A 15,313-nucleotide genomic window follows, 5' to 3' on the forward strand; every position below is an offset into this window, starting at 1 on the left:
ATAGAACACTGTTTCTCAGTGACAGCAAAAGGTGGGGTTTCTGTTTCCCAAATTCAGCAGAAGGTGGGGTTTCTGTTTCCCAGTGACAGCAGAAGGTGGGGGTTTCTGTTTCCCAGTTACAGCTTATGGTGGAGTTTCTGTTTCCTAGTGTCAGCAGAAGGTGGAGTTTCTGTTTCCCAGTGACAGCTGACGATGGGGTTTCTGTTTCCCAGTGACAGTAGAAGGGGAGTCCCCTGCCTGACTGAGGTGACCAGGGCAGAGACTGAAGTGCAAGTCAGCTGGTCAAATGCCCCAAAAGAGAGAACGTACCCCGAGACTCTGTTGCAAAGCTCTGCGGAACAGCATAGTCAAAGTAGCACACGCAAGGGCATCAAGTATTGAGAATATGAGGGTGGAAGGTATAGTGGGGAGTTGATGGGTTCTAGGCCCCTTTTAGCAAATGGACCTGTGGACTGAATGTGTGGGAGTCAGTTCATGCTGTGAGAATTGTATCAATTACAGGAGAGTGGGTTTGTGGAACACCTACAAGGGAGGTGAGAGCAGCTGTCAAAGTACTACACGCTTTTAAAGGTGTTCGCTGGGTATTGGGAATGCTCACTTGTTCTGACTTGCAGGTGGAAGGAGCACAAACGGTCAAGAAGCTCAAACCATCTATGACCTCCCTATCGAGGACATGGTATTCAAGCTGCTCATGCAGCCAAGCAGGCACTACCTGACCTCAGTCCAACAGCTCTCCTCTCCCTTCATTCAAAACAGTTTGCCCAAACATAAGAAGCAGGTCCCGTTCATTCCAAATCCCCTAGAAAGAGTACCTCACCTGCTGCACACTGCGTTTGTCCAGTCAGGAAGCCGAAGGCGAGTGTTCCACATTTGCTTCTGATTCAAGCACAAATCTGAGGAGCATGTGTTTTCGTTAGCATGCATGACCTGCCATTACAAATATTCTCCTGTTCCAATAATTAAATCTTCTTTGGGTGATCCATGGATGATGATCCATGAAGGCGACAGTATCAATAGAATACTCATAAATGAATAACTGGTTAAACAAAGAAGCTAAACAATATCCATTTATTATAAAATGCAATTAGTTGACCTAATTTATTGAATCATTTACTGTTAGTATCTTTTCAATACAAAATGCAGGGAAAAGTGTATACCTTCGCCATGCATGGCACCATTCACATTACTTACTCATCCAGAATTACAATCCACTTTTAATTATCACATCTTCCATCCATCATAAAGTCAGAAGTGGGGATTTTCACTAATGATTGCACAATGTTCAGCACCATTCACGACTCCTCAGATACTGAGGCAGTCTATGCCCAAATGCATGCAAGATTTGTGCAATAACCGGATTTGAGCTGACAAGTGCTAAGTAACGTTTACACAACACAAATACCCACCAAGGACCACGTCCAACAAATAGCATATCCCTGGCAGGTTAGATAACTGACTGTTCTATACCTGCAGCAACTCATGACAGCATCATGAGCCATCACCTCCTGACATTCAATGGCATTACCATCACTCTATGCCCCACCATTAACATTCTTGATATTACCACTGACTAGGAACCAAACTTGTTTAGCCATTTAAATACAGTGGCTACAACAGCAGGCCAGAGACTAGGAATACTGCAGCGAACAACTCATCTCCTGCTTGCCCTCATCTACAGGCACAAGTCAGGAGTGTGATGGAATGCTCCCCCCTTGCCTGGATGAGTGCAGCCCCAACAACACTCAAGAAGCTCAATACCAGCCAGGACAAAGCAGTCCTCTTGACTGGTACCACATCCACCAGCATTCACTCTGTCCACCACCGACGCTCAGTAGCAGCAGTGTGCACTATCTACAAGATGCCCTGCAGAAATTCACTAAAGATCTTTGGACAACACCTTCAGCTACTTCCCCATCTAGAAGGATAAGAGCTCCAAATAAATTTGAAAACCATCAACTACAAGTTCCCTTCTAAGCTACTCACAACCTTGATCTGGAAATAAATCGCTGGTCCTGAAATGAATTGAATAATTTATTGAATCATTTACTGTTAGTATGTTTTCAATACAAAGTGCAGGGAAAAGTGTATATCTTCGCCATGTACGCACCATTCATATTTACTTAAACTAAAATCAGAAATAAAGAAGGATAACTTAAAGAGTGTCTAACTTTTCCTTCCCTGCTGCTACGGTCCCGCTCCGGACTACACCAGCCCACACCATGCCACTGCCAGGAGCCCATTCTATACAGAAGCAAGACTTCAGTGTTGTTGGGTCAACGTTCTCCAAACCTGCTTCCCTGACAGCATTGTGGATGTACCTGTACTGAAATGGATTTCAACAGTTCAAGACGACAGCTCACCAACCCCTTCTCGGGAGCAAATAGTGACGGACATTAAATGTTGGTCCAGCCAGCGATGCCTATATCCTCTGAATGAATTTTAGAGAGTTCCCAACTTTCTTCCTCCCATTCAGGAAGCTGGCATTTTGCTTCCTCCACTACGAAATGCCTCCGCCCACATCCCATGAATGAGGAAAAGTTAAAGGGGCACAAAGTTAAAATTAGACTTGGTCAGTTAGTCAATGATTCTGGAAGGATTGAGGAAATCTGAAACTCAGTTTTCCAAAAAGTTCTTGTTACAGTATTAACTGAAGGTTTCAAGACAGAATTAGATTTTTGTTGAATAAGAATATCATGGGACATGAATCAAAGTGGGGTTCTGCAGACATCAAACATGATTCAAAGAATAATGGAGCAAATAGCCTACTCCTCTTTTTCTTGGTCTCATCAACAGCTAACAACCACGCCCCCCTCCCCTTTCATTATAAGCTAACAGAAATCTTTCAACTGGGTGTAGATTCCTCCATTTAATTGGGGATTGAAAACATTGTGGCACTTTTCTATATCTGTCAAATATTTGGTTAACAAAAGGAAATATGTGTAAACTCTCGGTTAAAATAGGGTACAGATTTTGTTTCCCTGCTGCTCCTGTACGATGTGTGCCGTCCCTCGGATTTTCTTTGATCACTGCCTCACATATGGGGTGCAGTTCCATGGGGATAGTGTGCATCTTCCAGGCAGGGCTTGTCAACTAGAAGAGGCACTGCCTCACTGATTTGGTCTTCACCGGATAATGAAACAAGTTCCAGCATTTTAAGGAGAGAGAGAAAAATATTTAAAAGGGACCTAAGGGGCAACTGTTTCATACAGATTATGTGTATGGAATGTGCTGCCAGAGGAAGTGGTGGAGGCTGGTACAATTGCAACATTTAAAAGCATCTGGATGAGCACATGAATAGGAAGGGTACAGATTAGCTGCTGGCAAATGGGACTAGACTTATCTAGGATATCTAGTCAGCATGGAAGGGTCTATTTCCCTGCTGTACAACTCTATGACCCTATGACTCTATGACCAAACACTAATGCTGTTGTCACTGGAGACTCACTGCACTGCTCTGTCTACTTCTTCCCCTGCCCGAGGCCAGATCATTCCAGTGCAGACCAGGACAGGATCAGACATGGGGACAGAGTGTGTGATTCTGTGGACACAAAATCCCTCTACTTACAGGCACCCAAACACCTTCCTAAACTTAAAACACAGCCGGCATTTCTCCTGTCAGTAAATTCTGACAATCTGGAATCGCGTGCATCTTTACAATTCTCACAGAGAAAATCCTTTAGAGTTTGCAAGGCCTTTGCTTCACACAAAAAAAGCCCGGGAACCTCTCTCTCTACTGGTCTGAACACTTGAGAATTACACCTAAGCTGATGTGATCTGAACAGTTCGGGTTCCAAACTTCTCACAATGCTTAATCAATTACCTGACAAACAAGAGAAATGATGCTGTCATGAGTTGCTGCAGGTATAGAACAGTCAGTTATCTAGCCTGCCAGGGATATACTTCTCCAATATACTTTTATAAAATACACACTTACACAATGGCACCCTGTCGCCGCTCAGGTGAAGGAGTTGGTTTTGCAATGAAGCAAACTTTGTTCAAGGAACATAGCATTCACAGGCACAATTGTGACCAAGAAACACTTGATCTATTGCCAAAGCAATGTCCAACAGGCTTTTATCTCATGGGATCTGCTGCACTGAGAACCCACAACAGTTGCTAACTCAGCAGAATTTGAGCTGGGAGTTTCTCAACATAGTTTGTTTGGAAAACAGATCATTACTGGCAACAGAAGCCTGAAGATAACAAAGCCTTCCAAAAAGAAATTGGACTAAATCACTAAAGTAGATCCCCTAATTGCCATGCAATGACAGAACCAATGCTCACTGACTATTAACCAATTGCCTTTATTGTAGACATTTATAATCAAGGAGTACGAGTGCCAAAACCCAGCTCACAGTCCTGGAATTCCATCAAATAGTAATAGATTATATCAACAGCCTTGAAACCTTCAAGTTTTTCTAAAGCCTTACTCAGAATGCTGTAATCTTTCAAGGTTTACAGTTATCCAAACCACAGGGAATCTTCGAATGCAGCTGTGTTTTGGACAGGCACTGACAGAGGTAAACAGCAGTCAGCGAGGCTTCCCTGCTGATCATAATCCTTCTTCGAGCCTTCACTCACTTGTTCAAATTGTTGCTTCTGAGCTGCAAAGTTGTTGGTTGGATTTCCACTCCAGTTATTTGACCAGCTAAGTTAGTGCTTCCCAAACGACTTTTGAATACAAAATCACTAACACTGAAAGTTAACGCAATCCCAAAGACCAAAATACACAAAGCAGCAATAAAGCAGCACAGTAACATTCAATATATAATTATAAAGTCCACGTGACTCTTATGCCTATCTTGTTATTCCAGCTATTTGGTTTGTCTCCAGCACCATCTTGTTTTTGATTTTTTTGTAATTATCTCTCTGCCTTAATTAATCAGATCATAGGTTATCACTATAGATATCAAGGAGGCTAAGGAGGGGATTCAATAGAGACATACAAGATGGTCAGAGGATTAGATAGGGTGGACAGTGAGAGTCTTTTTCTGAGGATGATGACTTCAGCTTGTACAAGGGGGCATAGCTGCAATCTGAGGAGTGATAGATTTAAGACAGATGTCAGAGGCAGGTTCTTTACTCAGAGTGGTAAGGATGTGGAACGCCCTGCCTGCCAATGTAGTTAACTCAGCCACATTAGGGGCATTTAAACAGTCCTTGGATAAGCATATGGATAATGATGGGATAGTGTAGGGGGAGGGGCTTAGATTAGTTCACAGGTCGGCGCAACATCGAGGGCCGAAGGGCCTGTTCTGTGCTGTATTGTTCTATGTTCTAAGGTGTGGAGCTGGAGGAACACAGAAGGCCAGCAGCATCAGAGGAGTAGGAAAGCTGACATTTCAGGCCTGGATCCTTCTTCTGAAAAAATTTTTTTTTTCCAGAAGAACCTAATTACCTGGAATTATCTTGCTATTATGTCTCCGCCTATAAATACTGTGCCTGTGTGCTTCCCTCCACTTCACCTGATGAAGGAGCAGTGCTTTGAAAGCTTATCATTGCAAATAAACCAGTTTGACGATACCCTGGTGCCATGTGGCTTCTGACTTTGTCCACCACAGTCCAACACTGGCATCCCCACTGCACGGATATAGATTAACATACACCATCTCAATATAAAAATCTGTGTTTTTAAATACAATGTAACAACATTGTTATTTTATTTACTCACCAAGCATAATGTGGACTGGACCAAACACCCGCAAACTATTCAGAAGGTAACTTAGACCCTAACTACTTCTTATTTTAGAGGTACACGTATGGCATTGCATTCTTGATTTAATTCGATTGGTCAAACTACCAAATCTTTAAAAATGCACTCTTTATTCATTCACTATAATTAAAATACAACAAAAGAAAGAAGGAGTTGGAATTACTTAATTTATTGGAAAGGTTAATAGAATAATTTTTCTAATTAACAGCTCCAACGTAGCAATATGCAATAAACACACCCTTGGCAAAAGACAAATTCAGAAAAAGGACTGTCTCACATGCAGTTTTCCAATCCAGGAGGAAAGAACATCGAAAGACAATTCTGTGAGAGAGACAACTCCAGCTCTCAGATGTAGCAAGGAGAGATATAGTAGTTTTTTGACAGCCACAGTAGCCTTTGCTGAAAGCTAAACCTAAAATCCCTGGTTCTGTGGTTGGAAGCTTGGCCACACCCACTCAGGCTGCTTCTATTGTTGCAACTTTAAAAACAGAACACTAGGCTTCACCAGTTGTTTATCTTCTCAGACTGATTGGTACCTGTCCCCAATCTCTCTCTAAAAAAAAAACCAGGACAAAACACACCTCTTAAAGTCACAGATTCATCACAAATAAAACACATGGGCATGCATGCTCAATTCTCACTTCCACTAGTTGTAAAGGAATGGCTTTTGTAAGATATACATTTTATCATAGACAGGTAAAGAAAGTACAATGCCAGGAAATCAACACACTGACTGCATGGTGTATTATATTATTATTGGACATCACAAGAAATATAAATTGGTGATCCTTGATTCCAATGCTAAATGTAGTATTGTGTGCTGTCACACTGTGCTCTCACCATAAGACAGCAAGATGTTGAAGTCGATGGAATTTAATCCAGTGAAATGCGAGACGATGTATTTTGGAAGGGCTAATGCAGGAGGGAAATATACAGTGAACAGCAGAACTCTTAGAAGCATTAACATACAGGGGGATCTAGGCACGCAGGTTCACAGTTCCCTGAAAGTGGCAACACAAGTGGATAAAGTGTTCAAGAATGGCATGCTTCCCTTCTTTAGTCAGGGCATACTGTATGAAAACTGGTAAGTCATATTGCAGATGTACGGAGCTTTGGTAACGCCACTTTTGGAGTATTATGTAGAGTTCTGGTTGCCACATTACCAAGAAGAATGTGAAGGCTTTGGAGAGGGTATAGAAAATTTTACCAGGATACTGCCTGGTTTGGAGGTTATGAGGAGAGATGGGACATTTTCGGTTTGATTTCAATTGAAGTTCAGAGGGCGAGGGGTCCTGATAAAGGTTTACAAAATTATGCAAGGTGTGGACAGATAGTTCCGGGGTCTTTTTCCCAGAGTAGAAATATAAATTACTAGGGACATAACTTTGGGGTAAAAGGAGGAAAGTTTGAAGGAGGGGCATAGCTTTAAATTGAGGGGTGAAAGATATAGGACAGATGTCAGAGGTAGTTTCTTTACTCAGAGTAGTAAGGGAATGGAATGCTTTGCCTGCAACGGTAGTAGATTCGCCAACTTTAGGTACATTTAAGTCGTCACTGAGGCAAGAATTTTTTTTCGAATAGAGGGTGGAAAGAGGGTGCAAGGTGTATTGAGATTTTGGACAGTGAGGAGAGAGGACATAAAAAGGCAAGTGCTACAAATCTTGTACTTGCATAGGAATGTAGTGTGGAAGGCTGCAGAGTGTTGGGGATGATGGAGGAATGGACCAGGGTGTCACACAGCAAACAGTCCCTGTGGAATTCTGACAGCAAAGGGGAGGAAAACATGTGCTTGTTGGTTGCGTCCTGCTGAAGTTTGTGGAAATGGCACAGTATAATAAACTGAATATGGAGGCTGGCTTTATGAAAAGCGAGGACCAGTGGAACACTATCATTCTCCCTGAAAGGGACGAAAGGGAGGGAAGGCAGAAGTGTGAGAAATGATTCAGGCACAGTTGAGGGCCCAATCCAACATGGTGCAGACAGTCCTGAGTGCAGGAAAAGGGTAAACTATATCGTTTGGAAGACTGCATCATCAGACCAGATCTGCTGTGGGTAGAGAAATTGGAGAATGGAATGGAGTCCTCGCAGGGGGTAGGATGTAAGGAAGTGTAGTTGAGGCGGGTGTGGAATGGTTGCATTTATATAAATATCAGTCAAAGGCATGTCCAGAAAATGGAGACAGAGAAGTCAAGAAGGGGAAGGAACATGTGTGAGATGGTCTGGGCGAAGTTGAGAAAAACGTGGAAATCGGAAGCAAAATTGATGAAGCTTTCTCACTCAGTGACAGCAGGAAGTTGCAACAATCCAGTTATCAAAGTCAGACAGAAAGAGTTGGGAGAGAACATCCGAGTATAACAGCAATGAGAAATGCTCTATGCACCCCCCAAAAAGGCATGTTTAATTCAGAGCCATGTGCATTTGCAAAGCAACACCTTGTGCTTGGAGGGAGTGAAGGAAGTTAAAGGAAAAACTGTTAAATGAGAGAAGACTTTCAGCCAGGCGAAGGAAGGTGGTGGTGGAAGGGGATTGGCTGGGCAGCTAAGCAAGAAGTAGAAAGTCCTCAGACTCTCCTGGTGGGGGTGACAGTTGTGAACAAGCTGTTTCTTTTTTTCCCTGGATGAGTAAGTTCTGGATAACTGAGAGGCTACTCATAAGCAACTTGAACTCAGAGCTGTGCTGAGAGAGTGCCACACTCTCAGATGAGGTGTTAAACTGAAGCACTGCCTGTCCTCTCAGATGGATGTGAAAGATACCCAGACAGAGGAGAAGGGAGTTCATCCTCGTGTCCTTTCCTAGGATGGGGACGGCGAGCACGAGGGGGCATAGCTTTAAATTGAGGGGTGAAAGATATAGGACAGATGTCAGAGGTAGTTTCTTTACTCAGTAGTAAGGGAATGGAATGCTTTGCCTGCAACGGTAGTAGATTCGCCAACTTTAGGTACATTTAAGTCGTCACTGGACAAGCATATGGACGTACATGGAATAGTGTAGGTTAGATGGGCTTGAGATCGGTATGACAGGTCGGCACAACATCGAGGGCCGAAGGGCCTGTTCTGTGCTGTAATGTTCTCTGTTGTTCCTGGTCAATGCTTCTGAAACAACTCCACAGAGGCTGGTGTCCTTTATTTACACATGGACAGCCCTTAACACTGATCCAGCTCCGTCTGAGCCAGCTCTCAGCGGGAACTGAACCTTTGACTGTTTATATCTGCCAGCCAGGGCTCCCTGATTGGACCAGATTAATATCCTCAATCAGGGAACTAACATTCTGTGAGGTATACCTGGCTGATCGCCATCCAATCACAACAGTTTCCACAAAGCTGGACTGCCTATAGGATGTCCCACATGTATTGAGCGGCGTTTTACAGTGTGACTTCAGCTTACTGAAGCCATTGCGGACTTTGTGGACCCACGCAAGAGGAAGAAAAAGTTGGTCCTAGTCATTAGCTGCTCCTTAACCACTACTGCAAACAGATGATGTGGTCGTTGATACATTAATGGTGGTGGTATGTTCCGTACAAATGTGATGACATTGCAAACATGTTCCATGGGCTGTGAAATGCTTTGGGACTTCCCGCTGTGGTGAAAAGCATCACATAAATTAAAGTTCTTTTTCTTTTTTCCCCCCCACACAATTTGCGGTGGAGCACCTTTAGGCCTTTTACGAAGAGCAAGTTGTGCAATAAAAAAGCCTTTTATTTAAAAAGGAAATTCCCTAATAAAAAAAAATTGTTTGAAGACTGTCGAGACCAGAGAGACATTTAACCCATGGAACGGGTCGAATTTAGGACAGTTGGCTTCTGGTGGAAAGAAGAGAGGAACAGAGCAACTTCAGGAGTAAATGGAACTCAAGTTTCAGGTACAAATCTGGCTGGCACCGAGTAACAACACAGAATGAATGAGACAGCTAATGCTCCTGGGATGAATTTTATCGGCCCCTAGTTTGGCAGAAATTGAGGTGTGTGTAGGAGTGAGTGAGGCATCAGGACTATTTTTTTTTGGGCCTGGCATTAAGGCTACGAGGCCTGAATAAAACTTGGCCCAATGCATCTGCTCAATGGTATTGTAAGTCACAAGGTTTGAGTTCCAGATGAGGCATGAGCCCAAACTTCAGAGCAGTCCTCCAGTGAAAAACTGAGAAAGTGCCGCATTATCAGAGGTGCTGTTCTTCAGATGAGATATTAATCCAAGGCCCTGTTAACCTTCTCAGGTGGAAGTAATTAATCCCATAGTCACTATTATCATGGCCACTATTTAACCAAAATAATTGGAACAAGATTATCCAGTCACTGTCATATTGTTCTTTATGGGAGCTTGCTGTGCACGTATTAGTTGCTGTTTCCTCTGTTACAGCAGTGACAATGCTTCAAGAAACTCTGCAGCTATAAAGAGCTTAGGGACATGTTGAGATTGCAAAAGGCACCACATAAATGCACACCTCTTTTTAAGAACAAAATCAACATTGCTTCACAAAAAGCACCCAGTGCTACTCTAACTTGGTATCCTCTGCACTCAGCTCAGTATGCAGAAAATGCATGGCCATACATTAATGGGGCATTTCCTCCCCTTATCTAATGACACACTCACGATTTCAGTTCAACCTTCCAAGGTCTGACACGTGTTCTAATGTCTAGGACATTGAAAGTAACGATTTGCTGACTCCTTGTAAACACATACTGGCCCCAGTGCCAACAATTTCCAAAAGGGAACAACAGCATCCACCCTTTCCGTTTCCAGCACAAGGAAACTCCCACTGAATTTCTGCAGAATACAGGAGGCATCCCACTTGATATCCTGGTCTCATTCAGCATCCACTACGGGTCGCTGCAGCAAGCATCAAAGCAACCCAGAACAGGAATCTGATGAATTCCTGCTACCTTTTCCCGAGCTCCCACTGTGTCACTCATCCCATGTTTACTGCAGTCACCTCCCTGGAACCAAACTATAAATAGTCCTCACAAAAATAATAAAAGTAATGACATTCAGGCGCCTGTCTTTGATTCCTGACTTACAATAAAAATCAAGTGAGCTCTGCCCACTTTGTTCATGAGGGTTTCTGCAATAACTGCAGAGAGACCGGTGTCCCATCACCGAGTCACTCTTTAGTTACTCGTGCACAGTACACTGACTGTGGTCAGCCAGCTCGGAATCAGTCCCCGAAGTGCAGAGGTTCTGAATCCCTTTATTCAAACTCAATCCTTTATTGATTTTACTTTGCAAAATGGTCAAAATAATAATGTCATTTACAATTTAGAAAAACGTTTTTCACAGTGTACTGCTACAGCATTTTAATTCACACACACAATGAAGAAAATGCCACCAATCACAGATATTCTGTAACAGCACCTTAAATGATTGCAAGGACAATATTAGTTTTTATTGATCAGCCAGGGTTCCCTGATTAGCCCAGGCTAACAATCCCAGTCAGGAATCTCATAGTCAATAAGATCCACCTGGTTCCAATCGCAAGTTTCCAACTTCCTTGCACAGATCCTAACTCGCCCCCTTCATTCTAAAGGGTTAGTGCCACGTCTTCCATTGAACTACAGCTTGACCAGAGAAGTGTCTAAAATTGTGAAGGGTCCCACTGCAGGGTGATGCAGATTTAAGATAATTTTCAAAGAACAAATTTACATGAAAACCAGAAGAACTGTGGATGTTGTAAATCAGGAACAAAAACAAAGTTGCTGGAAAAGCTCAGCAGGTCTGGCAGCATCTGTGATGGAGAAAACAGGGTTAACATTTCAAGTCCGGTGATCAGAACAGGAAAGGTCACCGGACCCGAAACATTAACTCTATTTTCACCTTTACAGATGCTGCCAGACCTGCTGAGCTTTTCCAGCAACTTTGTTTTTGAACAAATTCACATGTTAGTTTTGACATATCAAGCAATGCCTGAACAAAACAAAGGAGCAAAACTAATTAGAGATAATGGGAACTGCAGATGCTGGAGAATCCAAGATAACAAAGTGTGAAGCTGGATGAACACAGCAGACCAAGTAGCATCTCAGGAGCACAAAAGTTGACGTTTCGGGCCTAGTCCCTTCATCAGATAACTATTTCCAAGGCCAGCTAGAGGGATGATGGGATACATGGTACTGCATGATTCTGCAGTTTACTGCACAAACTGGAGGCAGTTTAACTCACTTCCAGTCTGTCAATAAAAGTAAAATTTAAAACAGTTCTGGGTGGACAAAAATACTTGTCAAGCTCTAAGGCATGTTCTGGGCTAGTCAGGTTTCCAAAGAGAGGTACAATTTCTCCAGGAGACACTGGGATAGTGGGGAGAAAGTGGGTGGGCTAGTAGACCCAGTTAGAATTAAACACTTAGCACTCCACAGAAATTACTGCAGCAACGTTCTTTAAAGCTCCGAGCCACTGCACCAACGGCTGAGTTAATGCAGGGTGAATCTAAGTCACACTGAGCAGCAAAGCCCCAGGCTCCGGCTCCAGTATGCACTGAGGTAGCTATTCTCACATACTAGAATTGCTTCTAGACTGGGAGGGGAGAGAACGTACAGCCAATGCACAGGAATCAGCTTGTCTCACATCCCAAGTAATACTGGTGCCCCCTTTTGGGAAGTGTGTAGCAATGAATAATGACCACAGATGTCTCTACTGTGAAGCCCCCCATTGCCAAATAGCCAATTGATTATAGAATGGTGTCGGTGCCTACAGCAACATAGCCTGCCAACATTCAGGAGAGGAAAAGGCTACACAACGGGACCAGAAATAACTCCACTTTTCAGCCACAATGAACGAGACATTAAAACTGAGCACCAACAGGGGACTGTTTTAACACCAGCAGACTGTAAAAGTTCAGACCTCCTTCTTTAACCATGACACACCCCAACTGCAGCTCCCACTCACAAAGCAAACAGGCTCTCCTGGCCATGCAAATTCACACAGACAGAAACGCGAAATAACTAGTGCTGTGAACTGGGCAACACAATGTGCGCTGTCACAGGATTGACTTGGCTTGCAATGAAAGTGCTTACGCTGAGAAAAGAAAGGTGATAAATTCAAAAGACACTCAGTTTGCTTTCATTAGAGAGCTTGGACTATACTTAAAGTAACTAGTGGAAACCTGCACATTCTCCATTCCCTCCCCACACCCCTCCTCCTCATCCCTACCCTTCCATCTTGTTCCTCTCCTCTCCCATCTTTTTACAACCCATGGGTACCTTTGGCTGGGACAGCACTCATGGCCATGAGGGCAATTAAAAGGCTATTGTGGGTCTGGAATCACATTTACACCAGACGAGGTAAAAAACAGTAGATCCCCCTTCCCAATGGGCTTTAGTGAATCCGGTAGGTTACACTGTGAACATTAGATCAGTTTTTAATGCCAGATTTCAATGAATTCAAATGTTGCCATCTACCCTGGAGGGGTTTAAAGCAAACTCCTTCAGATCTGGACGTTCTGGATTTACTCGTTTAGAGACATTACCGCTATGTCTCCACCTCTCCCCTTTCCCCCTTCCGCCCCCTCGTCTCTCCTTCCTCCCTCCCAGATTCCACAATGAGTGAATCCCGTTACACATCAGAGTGCAAGACGGGGTTTGGGACCAAAAGATGTGAAGGCGGTTCTCGTCTGTAATCGCGTCCCAGTACTCCAAAGGCGGTGACAGTAGACCTGTTTAGACCCTGCCAGGCATTTGATCACAGTGTTTGTCCCAAGTAACGCTCTGTAACAGCCAGCCCGAAGGGACAGCAGGACAGGAGACTGATCAAGCGTGATCTGGCACCGTGACAATCACAAAAAAAACATTACCGACCACAACCCACGGTAAATCCACATTTTTATGTATTTTTTTAAAAATGCAAACAAACGCTAAATGGCAAAGACAAATTAAAAAGATGCAAGCCTGACATGAAGTGTTAAGGACGGTGTGTGGGGAGGAGGGGGGCGGATATAAAGCAATGCAGGTCCTTATTTCGTTTTTGGTGGTCTTGCAGTTGCAATCTGTCCATTTCCATTACAAGTTAGGTTTCCCCCAGCCCCGTCACCGCAGACTAACCTTTCCTGGGAAAATCCGGCACAAATTTCAGGGGGCCGATCTGACGGAACTGGAAAGCGGTCCTCACTTCGTGACAACTCGGACTTCTCAGGTGGACCCCACTCAGACCACCGAGTAGCAAGGACAGAGGCACGACCCACTCCAGGCGTTTCAGGCTGTTTTCCATCCCGGCAGGTACAGGGATACACATACACAACACACTACACTTTGCCTCTCTCTTTCTCTGACTCAAGGCAACAGTAAAAAGAGAAAACGTGTTCGTTTCTCTCTCACTTCCAAACAAAACTTTTTTTTGTTTTGAGAAGTTCAGTGGCTTATGCCTGGTATCTCCTGAGTTGCACACTGTGTGGTGTGGTGTACGAGCTGCTCCCTCCTGCGTTGGACCAGGAGACGGGGGGGTTGGAACTCATTTTGCCTCTATCTAGTCCCCTGAGCTTGGGGAATCGGCCTCTTGCAGCAAACGTTTCGCCCATTGGCTCGCTATTCTTAGCCCTGTTACACTCGTGGTAAAACTTCCTTGAAAGCCGCCCCAAAAACAAACGGCTCGTTGTTCCGCCGCCCGCACTGGTCAGCCTATCTCTGAAACACCGGCTGACTCTGATAACTGGGGCACTAAGTGTGCGAACCATGTCTCCCGCTCCCCGCGGCTGTGTGTCAGACTCTCCCGTTGGTAGCAAATTGTAGTTTTAATCGTAGCCCATTTCAGGGAAGGAAATCTGCCATCCTCACCTGGGCTGGCCTACATGTGACTCCAGACCCCAATGGGGTTTGACTGTGGGCTTGCCCACTGAAATGGCCCAGCAAGCTGCTCAGTTCGAGGAGCGGCTAGGGGTGAACAATAAATACTAGACAGCCAGCGGCCACCGCCCCACACACACCTGCTAATAAATAAAAAATAAAATTTAAGACATCGGAGGGTGGCGCGGTGGCTCTGTGGTTAGCACTGCTGCCTCACAGAGCCAGGGGCCCAGGATTGATTCTATCCTTGGGGACCTAACTGTGTGGAGTTTGCCCGTTCTCCCGGTGTCTGCGTGGGTTTCCTCCGGGTGCTCCGGTTTCCTCCAACAGTCCAAAGATGTGCAGGCTAGGTGGAGTGGCTGTTCGGGGGTAATTTGGGACTTGGTGGGCCAAATGGCCTGCTTCCACACTGTAGGGATTCTATGAGTGAACCTGGAATGTAAGGCTGGTCTTGGGATGGCTGACTATGAAATTATCATCGGCTGTCGTCTGGTTCACCAGTGCCTGTCAGGGAAATCAGTCTTCATTATCCTTCATTATTTGGCCACATGGCTCTCAAAACCTAGGACAACAGGGTTGACTCTTAACAACCCTCTGAAATGGCCAAAGAAAGTACAACTACAACATTAAAGGCACAACAAGAGGTAACCTGGGGTTTGAGCTATAGGGTGAGGCCAAATAGGCTGGGACAACTTTCTTGGAAGCATTGGAGGCTGACAGGTGACCTTGTAGAGGTCTATAAAATCATGAGCTACATAGACAGGGTCAATAGCCAAGGTCTTTTCCTCGAGGTAGGGGGAGTCCAAAACTAGAGGGCATAGGTTTAAGGTGAAGAGGGAAA

General features: G+C 44.3%; 1 protein-coding gene across 2 annotated transcripts in view; it reads right to left on the bottom strand.

Annotated features, from left to right (window-relative positions):
* Positions 1 to 14,234, bottom strand: part of LOC125457905 (glypican-5-like) — a 502,368-nt gene extending 488,134 nt beyond the window's left edge. For both annotated transcript variants that reach the window (XM_048542684.2, XM_048542683.2), the window contains exon 1: positions 13,735 to 14,234. In XM_048542684.2, coding sequence (XP_048398641.2) covers positions 13,735 to 13,924 — 190 coding nt within the window. In that variant the 5' untranslated portion in view covers positions 13,925 to 14,234. The remainder of the gene's footprint in view (positions 1 to 13,734) is intronic.
* Between the last annotated feature and the right edge of the window lie 1,079 nt (positions 14,235 to 15,313).

The sequence above is a fragment of the Stegostoma tigrinum genome, chromosome 14 (assembly GCF_030684315.1).
Source record: "Stegostoma tigrinum isolate sSteTig4 chromosome 14, sSteTig4.hap1, whole genome shotgun sequence".
Taxonomy (NCBI): domain Eukaryota; kingdom Metazoa; phylum Chordata; class Chondrichthyes; order Orectolobiformes; family Stegostomatidae; genus Stegostoma; species Stegostoma tigrinum.